We start from the raw sequence: 13,044 nt of genomic DNA, 5'->3' as shown, positions 1-13,044 counted from the left end.
GTAAGTTGATCTCTCCTTCTCTCATTCTCTCTATAGTCTCCTTTTATGCTCCTCAGCCATCCATCTAAATGGCGACACCGCCACCGTGTGGCAGATCTCTGTAGTTCAACATCTCTCTACTCTCCCTCTATGTACTCAACCCCCCCATCTCTCTCTCTCTCTATATATACTCAACCCCCCCCCCCCTCTCTCTACTCTCCCTCTATATGTACTCACCCCCCCCCCCCCCCTCTCTCTCAGTATTCCAGGGGAGGTGTACCTGGAGACCCAGGGAATAGACTACAGCACCTGGGGTTTCTGACCTTTAACCCCCTCTCTCTCTCAGTATTCCAGGGGAGGTGTACCTGGAGACCCAGGGAATAGACTACAGCACCTGGGGTTTCTGACCTTTAACCCCCCCCCTCTCTCTCTCTCAGTCTTCCAGGGGAGGTGTACCTGGAGACCCAGGGAATAGACTACAGCACCTGGGGTTTCTGACCTTTAACCCCCCCTCTCTCTCTCAGTCTTCCAGGGGAGGTGTACCTGGAGACCCAGGGAATAGACTACAGCACCTGGGGTTTCTGACCTTTAACCCCCCCTCTCTCTCTCAGTCTTCCAGGGGAGGTGTACCTGGAGACCCAGGGAATAGACCACAGCACCTGGGGTTTCTGACCTTTAACCCCCCCCCCCTCTCTGTCTTCCAGGGGAGGTGTACCTGGAGACCCAGGGAATAGACTACAGCACCTGGGGTTTCTGACCTTTAACCCCCCCTCTCTCTCTCTCAGTCTTCCAGGGGAGGTGTACCTGGAGACCCAGGGAATAGACAACAGCACCTGGGGTTTCTGACCTTTAACCCCCCCCCCTCTCTCTCTCTCTCAGTCTTCCAGGGGAGGTGTACCTGGAGACCCAGGGAATAGACCACAGCACCTGGTGTTTCTGACCTTTAACCCCCCCTCCCTCTCTCTCTCAGTCTTCCAGGGGAGGTGTACCTGGAGACCCAGGGAATAGACCACAGCACCTGGGGTTTCTGACCTTTAACCCCCCCTCCTCTCTCTCTGTCTCTGTCTCTCTCTCTCAGTCTTCCAGGGGAGGTGTACCTGGAGACCCAGGGAATAGACCACAGCACCTGGGGTTTCTGGCAGAACCACGTAGCTCTGGCTGGGATCATTACGGTGTGTATGGTCTTGGCCTACGTACAGCTCCGACGGATCAACCGCTGGAAGTAACACAGTAGAATCAGATCTAAAAACCAGATGAAACTACACCTTCTGGAACAACAGGGACTGTGGAGAGACGAGCTCCTCTCCACTCTACTACATTGTAATATGGTTGTACTGCACATTTTGTGTTGTAGACATGTAGTGGTGTAGTAATGTTCATATGATGTGCCTGTTGATCTTGTTTTTTGGTGCCTTAATAAAGTCCTGTCTATGCCGGGGTTCAACTGAACTATATGGAATTGTTTTAAGAAGGTCATACCAAGGGGGTCCTACTGAACTATATGGAATTGTTTTAAGAAGGTCGTACCAAGGGCTTCTACTGAACTATATGGAATTGTTTTAAGAAGGTCGTACCAAGGATCTTTTTGTTATTTTATTTAGAATTTTAAGACTCCTTGAGGGTATCAAAAAATATATACAAAACAAATATTTGATGAACATTTTTATTTGGCCTTACTGCTGTTAGCCAATAGAAACACATTGAATAACAGATAGTCCTTACTGCTGTTAACCCATAGTAACACATTGAATAACAGATAGTCCTTACTGCTGTTAACCCATAGTAACACATTGAATAACAGATAGTCCTTACTGCTGTTAGCCCATAGTAACACATTGAATAACAGACAGTCCTTACTGCTGTTAACCCATAGAAACACATTGAATAACAGATAGTCCTTACTGCTGTTAACCCATAGTAACACATTGAATAACAGATAGTCCTTACTGCTGTTAGCCCATAGTAACACATTGAATAACAGACAGTCCTTACTGCTGTTAACCCATAGTAACACATTGAATAACAGATAGTCCTTACTGCTGTTAACCCATAGTAACACATTGAATAACAGATAGTCCTTACTGCTGTTAACCCCATAGTAACACATTGAATAACAGACAGTCCTTACTGCTGTTAACCCATAGTAACACATTGAATAACAGATAGTCCTTACTGCTGTTAACCCATAGTAACACATTGAATAACAGACAGTCCTTACTGCTGTTAACCCATAGAAACACATTGAATAACAGATAGTCCTTACTGCTGTTAACCCATAGTAACACATTGAATAACAGATAGTCCTTACTGCTGTTAACCCATAGTAACACATTGAATAACAGACAGTCCTTACTGCTGTTAACCCATAGTAACACATTGAATAACAGATAGTCCTTACTGCTGTTAACCCATAGAAACACATTGAATAACAGACAGTCCTTACTGCTGTTAACCCCATAGAAACACATTGAATAACAGATAGTCCTTACTGCTGTTAACCCATAGAAACACATTGAATAACAGATAGTCCTTACTGCTGTTAACCCATAGTAACACATTGAGTAACAGATAGTCCTTACTGCTGTTAACCCATAGTAACACATTGAATAACAGACAGTCCTTACTGCTGTTAACCCATAGTAACACATTGAATAACAGATAGTCCTTACTGCTGTTAACCCATAGTAACACATTGAATAACAGATAGTCCTTACTGCTGTTAACCCATAGTAACACATTGAATAACAGACAGTCCTTACTGCTGTTAACCCATAGTAACACATTGAATAACAGATAGTCCTTACTGCTGTTAGCCCATAGTAACACATTGAATAACAGATTCACTACATGGAACAACAGACTGTCCCAAAACAAAATGTAAAGGAAGTTTGTTGTGAAGTGTCTGTCCTATATCTGAGAGATAAATTCTTTGTCATGTATTTAACCCCTCATTAGTGTGAAGTGTCTGTCCTATATCTGAGAGATAAAAGATCAGGAAACGTTTGTATTTTCTTTGACATGTATGTAACCCCTCATTAGTGTGAAGCCCAACTGTTCAGACAGAGAGAGATGGGCTGTACCGACTTCAGACGAGTCCCAAAACTCCTGTGGGGGTCGAGGAGCAAAACAGAGAACACCGTTTTGTTCATGAGAGTCCAATGTTCCCATTATAGTTCCGAAGGCCAAACCATTCAGACGCTACTGACGACTTTGTGAGAAGACCGGTTTTCAGGATGTCTCATGGTCTGACCAACGACGTTGTCGCTCTGTTCACCTTTCACCTCAGATGAGGAAGTGTGACATCGGCAGAGGCGGTGGATTGAGACACATCCAATGCAAAAAAAAAACACAGATATTTCTAGTTTAAACTGACAGATTCTTACAGGGATTTGTGTATTATGCTAATTTGATTTAATTGACTTTATGGGGATCCATAATAAACCCCAGGAAGAGTAGCCGTTGCTTTGGCAGGAACTAATGTAGATCCATAATAAACCCCAGGAAGAGTAGCTGCTGCCTTGGCAGGAACTAATGGGGATCCATAATAAACCCCAGGAAGAGTAGCTGCTGCCTTGACAGGAACTAATGAGGATCCATAATAAACCCCAGGAAGAGTAGCTGCTGCCTTGGCAGGAACTAATGGGGATCCATAATAAACCCCAGGAAGAGTAGCTGCTGCCTTGGCAGGAACTAATGGGGATCCATAATAAACCCCAGGAAGAGTAGCTGCTGCCTTGGCAGGAACTAATGGGGATCCATAATAAACCCCAGGAAGAGTAGCTGCTGCCTTGGCAGGAACTAATGGGGATCCATAATAAACCCCAGGAAGAGTAGCTTTTGCCTTGGCAGGAACTAATGGGGATCCATAATAAACCCCAGGAAGAGTAGCTGTTGCCTTGGCAGGAACTAATGGGGATCCATAATAAACCCCAGGAAGAGTAGCTGTTGCCTTGGCAGGAACTAATGGGGTTCCATAATAAACCCCAGGAAGAGTAGCTGTTGCCTTGGCAGGAACTAATGGGGAAGCTAAAGGTCACTATGAGTCAGTGTTGTGACTACACCCCAAGCTAAAGGTAACTATGAGTCAGTGTTGTGACTACACCCCAAGCTAAAGGTCACTATGAGTCAGTGTTGTGACTACACCCCAAGCTAAAGGTCACTATGAGTCAGTGTTGTGACTACACCCCAAGCTAAAGGTCACTATGAGTCAGTGTTGTGACTACACCCCAAGCTAAAGGTAACTCTGAGTCAGTGTTGTGACTACACCCCAAGCTAAAGGTAACTGAGTCAGTGTTGTGACTACACCCCAAGCTAAAGGTCACTATGAGTCAGTGTTGTGACTACACCCCAAGCTAAAGGTAACTCTGAGTCAGTGTTGTGACTACACCCCAAGCTAAAGGTAACTATGAGTCAGTGTTGTGACTACACCCCAAGCTAAAGGTAACTCTGAGTCAGTGTTGTGACTACACCCCAAGCTAAAGGTAACTCTGAGTCAGTGTTGTGACTACACCCCAAGCTAAAGGTAACTCTGAGTCAGTGTTGTGAGATGACATTTCAGAGGTTTGACGTGACACTGCTCTACAGTGTAGATGAATGTACATATATTATGTACACATTAATCACATTGAACAGTTATTCCTAATAACGATTCCATATTGTAGATGTCACCTATAGAGAGAGAGAGAGTACCAGTCAAAGGTTTGGACACACCTACTCATTCCAGGTGTTTTATTTGTTTTTACTATGTTTACATGTTCTATACTGGAGAATAATAGTGAAGACATCAACTATGAAATAACACATAAGGAATCATGTAGTGACCAAAAAAAGTGTTAAACAAATCAAAATATATTTTCGATTCTTCAAAGTAGCCACTCTTTGCCTTGATGACAGCTTTGCACACTCTTGGAATTCTCTCAACCAGCTTCACCTGGAATGCTTTTCCAACAGTCTTGAAGGAGTTCCCACATATGCTGAGCACTTATTGGCTGCTTTTCCTTCACTCTGCTGTCCAACTCATCCCAAACCATCTCAATTGGGTTGTCTGGTAATTGTGGAGGCCAGGTCATCTGAGGCAGCACGCTCCTTCTTGGTCAAATAGTTCTTACAGAGCCTGAAGGTGTGCTGGGTCATTGTCCTGTTGAAAAACAAACGATAATCCCACAAAGCGCAAACCAGATGTGATGGCGTATCACTGCAGAATGCTGTGCTAGCAATGCTGGTTAAGTGTGCCTTGGATTCTAATTAAATCCAGGACAGAGTCACCAGCAAAGCACCCCCACACCATCACACCTCCTCCTCCTCCAAGCTTCGTGGTGGGAACCAGACATGTGGAGGTCATCCGTTCACCTTCTCTGCGTCTCACAAAGACACCAAAAATGTCAAATTTGGACTCCAGACAAAAGGACAGATTTCCACTGGTCTAATGTCCATTGCTCTTGTTTCTTGGCCCAAGCAAGTCTCTTCTTCTTATTGGTCTCCTTTAGTAGTGGTTTCTTTGCAGCAATTCGACCCTGAAGGCCTGTTTCACAGTTGATGTTGAGATGTGTCTGTTACTTGACCTCTGAAGCATTTATTTGGGCTGCAATCTGAGGTGCAGTAAACTCTAATGAACTTATCCTCTGCAGCAGAGGTAACTCTGGTTCTTCCTTTCCTGTGGCAGTCCTCATGAGCCAGTTTCATCATAGAGCTTGATGGTTTTTGCGACTGCACTTGAAGAAAAGTTATTTGACCAAATAGGGCTAAATTCTGTATACCACCTCTACCTTCTCACAACACAACTGATTGGCTCAAACGCATTTAGAAGGAAAGAAATTCCACAAATTAACTTAACAAGGCACACCTGTTAATTGAAATGCATTCCAGGTGACTACCTCATGAAGCTGGTTGAGAGAATTCCAAGAGTATAGAAAGCTGTCATCAAGGGAAAGGCTGGCTACTTTGAAGAATCTTAAATATAAAATGTATTTTGATTTGTTTAACACTTTTTGGTTACGACATGATTCCATGTGTCTTATTTTATAGTTATGATGTTTTCTCTATTGTTTTACAATGTAGAAAATATTAAAAATAAAGAAACCCTGGAATGAGTAGGCGTTCTAAACCTTTCACTGGTACTATACAGTGGGGAGAACAAGTATTTGATACACTGCCGCTTTTGCAGGTTTTCCTACTTACAAAGCATGTAGAGGTCTGTAATTTTTATCATAGGTACACTTCAACTGTGAGAGACGGAATCTAAAACAAAAATTCAGAAAATCACATTGTATGATTTTTAAGTAATTAATTTGCATTTTATTGCATGACATAAGTATTTGATACATCAGAAAAGCAGAACTTAATATTTGGTACAGAAACCTTTGTTTGCAATTACAGAGATCATACGTTTCCTGTAGTTCTTGACCAGGTTTGCACACACTGCAGCAGGGATTTTGGCCCACTCCTCCATACAGACCTTCTCCAGATCCTTCAGGTTTCGGGGCTGTCGCTGGGCAATACGGACTTTCAGCTCCCTCCAAAGATTTTCTATTGGGTTCAGGTCTGGAGACTGGCTAGGCCACTCCAGGACCTTGAGATGCTTCTTACGGAGCCACTCCTTAGTTGCCCTGGCTGTGTGTTTCGGGTCGTTGTCATGCTGGAAGACCCAGCCACAACCCATCTTCAATGCTCTTACTGAGGGAAGGAGGTTGTTGGCCAAGATCTCGCTATACATGGCCCCATCCATCCTCCCCTCAATACGGTGCAGTCGTCCTGTCCCCTTTGCAGAAAAGCATCCCCAAAGAATGATGTTTCCACCTCCATGCTTCACGGTTGGGATGCTGTTCTTGGGGTTGTACTCATCCTTCTTCTTCCTCCAAACACGGCGAGTAGCGTTTAGACCAAAAAGCTCTATTTTTGTCTCATCAGACCACATGACCTTCTCCCATTCCTCCTCTGGATCATCCAGATGGTCATTGGCAAACTTCAGACGGGCCTGGACATACGCTGGCTTGAGCAGGGGGACCTTGCGTGCGTTGCAGGATTTTAATCCATTACATTTAACATTTACATTTAAGTCATTTAGCAGACGCTCTTATCCAGAGCGACTTACAAATTGGTGCATTCACCTTATGACATCCAGTGGAACAGCCACTTTACAATAGTGCATCTAATCCATGACGGCGTAGTGTGTCACTAATGGTTTTCTTTGAGACTGTGGTCCCAGCTCTCTTCAGGTCATTGACCAGGTCCTGCCGTGTAGTTCTGGGCTGATCCCTCACCTTCCTCATGATCATTGATGCCCCACGAGGTGAGATCTTGCATGGAGCCCCAGACCGAGGGTGATTGACCGTCATCTTGAACTTCTTCCATTTTCTAATAATTGCGCCAACAGTTGTTGCCTTCTCACTAAGCTGCTTGCCTATTGTCCTGTAGCCCATCCCAGCCTTGTGCAGGTCTACAATTTTATCCCTGATGTCCTTACACAGCTCTCTGATCTTGGCCATTGTGGAGAGGTTGGAGTCTGTTTGATTGAGTGTGTGGACAGGTGTCTTTTATACAGGTAACGAGTTCAAACAGGTGCAGTTAATACCGGTAATGAGTGGAGAACAGGAGGGCTTCTTAAAGAAAAACTAACAGGTCTGTGAGAGCCGGAATTCTTACTGGTTGGTAGGTGATCAAATACTTATGTCATGCAATAAAATGCAAATTAATTACTTAAAAATCATACAATGTGATTTTCTGAATTTTTGTTTTAGATTCCGTCTCTCACAGTTGAAGTGTACCTATGATAAAAATTACAGACCTCTACATGCTTTGTAAGTAGGAAAACCTGCAAAAGCGGCAGTGTATCAAATACTTGTTCTCCCCACTGTATATCTATAATTCATCATTTTGAAAAGTTATTCCTAATAACACACAGATCAACTGGGACATGTTATTAAAAAGCATGATTTATTATTTTTAAGTCTTTACAGAACAGGTTGGGAAAAACATACATTGTTTAAAAGGTAACATCACAGATTAGGCACAGGCGGTGCTATAGAGACTAGATGATATAAGCCCTGCGTCAGGACACCAACAGGCGGTGCTATAGAGACTAGATGCTTTAAGCCCTGCTTCAGACACCAACAGGCGGTGCTATAGAGACTAGATGATATAGGCCCTGCGTCAGGACACCAACAGGCGGTGCTATAGAGACTAGATGCTATAAGCCCTGCTTCAGACACCAACAGGCGGTGCTATAGAGACTAGATGATATAGGCCCTGCGTCAGGACACCAACAGGCGGTGCTATAGAGACTAGATGCTATAAGCCCTGCGTCAGGACACCAACAGGCGGTGCTATAGAGACTAGATGCTATAGGCCCTGCGTCAGGACACCAACAGGCGGTGCTATAGAGACTAGATGATATAAGCCCTGCGTCAGGACACCAACAGGCGGTGCTATAGAGACTAGATGATATAAGCCCTGCTTCAGACACCAACAGGCGGTGCTATAGAGACTAGATGATATAAGCCCTGCTTCAGACACCAACAGGCGGTGCTATAGAGACTAGATTATATAAGCCCTGCGTCAGGACACCAACAGGCGGTGCTATAGAGACTAGATGATATAAGCCCTGCTTCAGACAGACAGATGATATAGGCCAAGGACACCAACAGGCGGTGCTATAGAGACTAGATGCTATAAGCCCTGCGTCAGGACACCAACAGGCGGTGCTATAGAGACTAGATGATATAAGCCCTGCGTCAGACGTGCTACAGTCTCCCCTATATAGTGCACTAAGCCCTGCTACAGTCTCCCCTATATAGTGCACTAAGCCCTGCTACAGTCTCCCCAATATAGTGCACTAAGTCCTGCTACAGTCTCCCCTATATAGTGCACTAAGCCCTGCTACAGTCTCCCATATATAGTGCACTAATCCCTGCGTCAGATGTGATAGTCTCCCCTATATAGTCCACTAAGCCCTGCTACAGTCTCCCCTATATAGTGCACTAAGCCCTGCTACAGTCTCCCCTATATAGTCCACTAAGCCCTGCTACAGTCTCCCCTATATAGTCCACTAAGCCCTGCTACAGTCTCCCATATATAGTCCACTAAGCCCTGCTACAGACGTGCTACAGTCTCCCCTATATAGTGGACTAAGCTCTGCTACAGTCTCCCCTATATAGTCCACTAAGCCCTGCTACAGTCTCCCCTATATAGTGCACTAAGCCCTGCTACAGTCTCCCCTATATAGTCCACTAAGCCCTGCTACAGTCTCCCCTATATAGTGCACTAAGCCCTGCTACAGTCTCCCCTATATAGTGCACTAAGCCCTGCTACAGTCTCCCCTATACAGTGCACTAAGCCCTGCTACAGTCTCCCCTATATATTGCACTAAGCCCTGCTACAGTATCCCCTATATAGTGCACTAATCCCTGCATCAGACGTGCTACAGTCTACCCTATAGTGCACTAAGTCCTGCTACAGTCTCCCCTATATAGTGCACTAAGCCCTGCTACAGACGTGCTACAGTCTCCCCTATATAGTGCACTAAGCCCTGAATACAGTCTCCCCTATATAGTGCACTAAGCCTTGCTACAGTCTCCCCTATATAGTGCACTAAGCCCTGCTACAATCTCCCCTATATAGTGCACTAAGCCCTGCTAAAGTCTCCCCTATATAGTGCACTAAGCCCTGCTACAGACGTGCTACAGTCTCCCCTATATAGTGCACTAAGCCCTGCTAAAGTCTACCCTATATAGTGCACTAAGCCCTGCTACAGACGTGCTACAGTCTCCACTATATAGTGCACTAAGCCCTGCTACAGTCTCCCCTATAAGGTGCACTAAGCCCTGCTACAGTCTCCCCTATATAGTCCACTAAGCCCTGCTACAGTCGCCCGTATATAGTCCACTAAGCCCTGCTACAGTCTCCCGTATATAGTGCACTAAGCCCTGCTAAAGTCTCTCCTATATAGTGCACTAAGCCCTGCTACAGACGTGCTACAGTCTCCCCTATATAGTGCACTAAGCCCTGCTACAGTCTCCCCTATATAGTGCACTAAGCCCTGTGTCAGACGTGCTACAGTCTCCCCTATATAGTGCACTAAGCCCTGCTACAGTCTCCCCTATATAGTGCCCTAATCCCTGTGTCAGACGTGCTAGTCTCCCCTATATAGTGCACTAATCCCTGCTAAATGTCTCCCGTATATAGTGCCCTAAGCCCTGCTACAGTCTCCCCTATATAGTCCACTAAGCCCTGCTACAGTCTCCCCTATATAGTCCACTAAGCCCTGCTACAGTCTCCCCTATATAGTGCACTAAGCCCTGCTACAGTCTCCCCTATATAGTGCACTAAGACCTGCTACAGTCTCCCCTATATAGTGCACTAAGCCCTGCTACAGTCTCCCCTATATAGTGCACTAAGCCCTGCTACAGTCTCCCCTATATAGTGCACTAAGCCCTGCTACAGTCTCCCCTATATAGTGCACTAAGCCCTGCTACAGTCTCCCCTATATAGTGCACTAAGCCCTGCTACAGTCTCCCCTATATAGTGCCCTAATCCCTGTGTCAGACGTGCTAGTCTCCCCTATATAGTGCACTAATCCCTGCTAAATGTCTCCCGTATATAGTGCCCTAAGCCCTGCTACAGTCTCCCCTATATAGTCCACTAAGCCCTGCTACAGTCTCCCCTATATAGTCCACTAAGCCCTGCTACAGTCTCCCCTATATAGTGCACTAAGCCCTGCTACAGTCTCCCCTATATAGTGCACTAAGACCTGCTACAGTCTCCCCTATATAGTGCACTAAGCCCTGCTACAGTCTCCCCTATATAGTGCACTAAGCCCTGCTACAGTCTCCCCTATATAGTGCACTAAGCCCTGCTACAGTCTCCCCTATATAGTGCACTAAGCCCTGCTACAGTCTCCCCTATATAGTGCACTAAGCCCTGCTACAGTCTCCCCTATATAGTGCACTAAGCCCTGCTACAGTCTCCCCTATATAGTTCACTAAGCCCTGCTACAGTCTCCCCTATATAGTGCACTAAGCCTTGCTACAGTCTCCCCTATATAGTGCACTAAGCCTTGCTACAGTCTCCCCTATATAGTGCACTAAGCCCTGCTACAGTCTCCCCTATATAGTGCACAAAGCCCTGCTACAGTTTCCCCTATATAGTGCACTAAGCCCTGCTAAAGTCTCCCCTATATAGTGCACTAAGCCCTGCTACAGACGTGCTAGAGTCTCCCCTATATAGTGCACTAAGCCCTGCTACAGTCACCCCTATATAGTGCACTAAGCCCTGCTACAGTTTCCCCTATATAGTGCACTAAGCCCTGCTAAAGTCTCCCCTATATAGTGCACTAAGCCCTGCTACAGACGTGCTAGAGTCTCCCCTATATAGTGCACTAAGCCCTGCTACAGTCACCCCTATATAGTGCACTAAGCCCTGCTACAGTCTCCCCTATATAGTGCCTTAAGCCCTGCTACAGTCTCCCCTATATAGTGCCCTAAGCCCTGCTACAGTCTCCCATATATAGTGCCCTAATCCCTGTGTCAGACGTGCTAGTCTCCCCTATATAGTGGACTAAGCCCTGCTACAGTCTCCCCTATATAGTGCACTAAGCCCTGCTACAGTCTCCCCTATATAGTGCACTAAGCCCTGCTACAGTCTCCCCTATATAGTGCACTAAGCCCTGCTACAGTCTCCCCTATATAGTGCCCTAATCCCTGCGTCAGACGTGATAGTCTCCCCTATATAGTGCACTAAGCCCTGCTACAGTCTCCCATATATAGTGCCCTAATCTCTGCGGCAGACGTGATAGTCTCCCCTATATAGTGCACTAAGCCCTGCTACAGTCTCCCCTATATTGTGCACTAAGCCCTGCTACAGTCTCCCCTATATAGTGCACTAAGCCCTGCTACAGTCTCCCATATATAGTGCCCTAATCTTTGTGTCAGACGTGATAGTCTTCCCTATATAGTGCACTAAGGCCTGCTACAGTCTCCCCTATATAGTGCACTAAGCCCTGCTACAGACGTGCTACAGTCTCCCCTATATAGTGCACTAAGCCCTGCTACAGTCTCTCCTATATAGTGCACTAAGCCATGCTACAGTCTCCCCTATATAGTGCACTAAGCCCTGCTACAGTCTCCCCTATATAGTGCACTAAGCCCTGCTACAGTCTCCCCTATATAGTGCACTAAGCCCTGCTACAGACGTGCTACAGTCTCCCCTATATAGTGCACTAAGCCCTGCTACAGTCTCCCCTATATAGTCCACTAAGCCCTGCTATAGTCTCCCCTATATAGTGCACTAAGCCCTGCTACAGTCTCCCCTATATAGTCCACTAAGCCCTGCTACAGTCTCCCCTATATAGTGCACTAAGCCCTGTGTCAGACGTGCTACAGTCTCCCCTATATAGTGCCTTAAGCCCTGCTACAGTCTCCCATATATAGTGCCCTAATCCCTGTGTCAGACGTGCTAGTCTCCCCTATATAGTGCACTAAGCCCTGCTACAGTCTCCCCTATATAGTGCACTAAGCCCTGCTACAGTCTCCCATATATAGTGCCCTAATCCCTGCGTCAGACGTGATAGTCTCCCCTATATAGTGCACTAAGCCCTGCTACAGTCTCCCCTATATAGTGCACTAAGCCCTGCTAAAGTCTCCCCTATATAGTGCACTAAGCCCTGCTACAGACGTGCTACAGTCTCCCCTATATAGTCCACTAAGCCCTACTATAGTCTCCCCTATATAGTGCACTAAGCCCTGCTACAGTCTCCCCTATATAGTCCACTAAGCCCTGCTACAGTCTCCCCTATATAGCGCACTAAGCCCTGTGTCAGACGTGCTACAGTCTCCCCTATATAGTGCACTAAGCCCTGCTACAGTCTCCCCTATATAGTGCACTAAGCCCTGCTACAGTCTCCCATATATAGTGCCCTAATCCCTGCGTCAGACGTGATAGTCTCCCCTATATAGTGCACTAAGCCCTGCTACAGTCTCCCCTATATAGTGCACTAAGCCCTGCTACAGTCTCCCCTATATAGTCCACTAAGCCCTGCATCAGACGTGCTACAGTCTCCCCTATATAGTCCAC

At 45.9% G+C, this 13,044-nt stretch overlaps 1 protein-coding gene across 3 annotated transcripts in view; it reads left to right on the top strand.

The window, feature by feature from the left end:
* The window catches only part of LOC139568416 (broad substrate specificity ATP-binding cassette transporter ABCG2-like), a 23,808-nt gene extending 20,826 nt beyond the window's left edge, over positions 1–2,982 (top strand). Inside the window, exon 15 of one of the 3 annotated variants that reach the window (XM_071390212.1) lies at positions 1,058–2,982. In XM_071390212.1, the coding sequence (XP_071246313.1) occupies positions 1,058–1,205 (148 nt within the window). In that variant the 3' untranslated portion in view covers positions 1,206–2,982. Of the gene's footprint in view, positions 1–240; positions 317–416; positions 496–1,057 lie in introns of those variants that run through there. The other 2 variants (XM_071390213.1, XM_071390214.1) reach the window with 2 other exon arrangements.
* Positions 2,983–13,044: the final 10,062 nt, after the last annotated feature.

Source organism: Salvelinus alpinus, chromosome 2 (genome assembly GCF_045679555.1).
Source record: "Salvelinus alpinus chromosome 2, SLU_Salpinus.1, whole genome shotgun sequence".
Taxonomy (NCBI): domain Eukaryota; kingdom Metazoa; phylum Chordata; class Actinopteri; order Salmoniformes; family Salmonidae; genus Salvelinus; species Salvelinus alpinus.
This window is presented reverse-complemented; position numbering and strand designations above follow the sequence as displayed.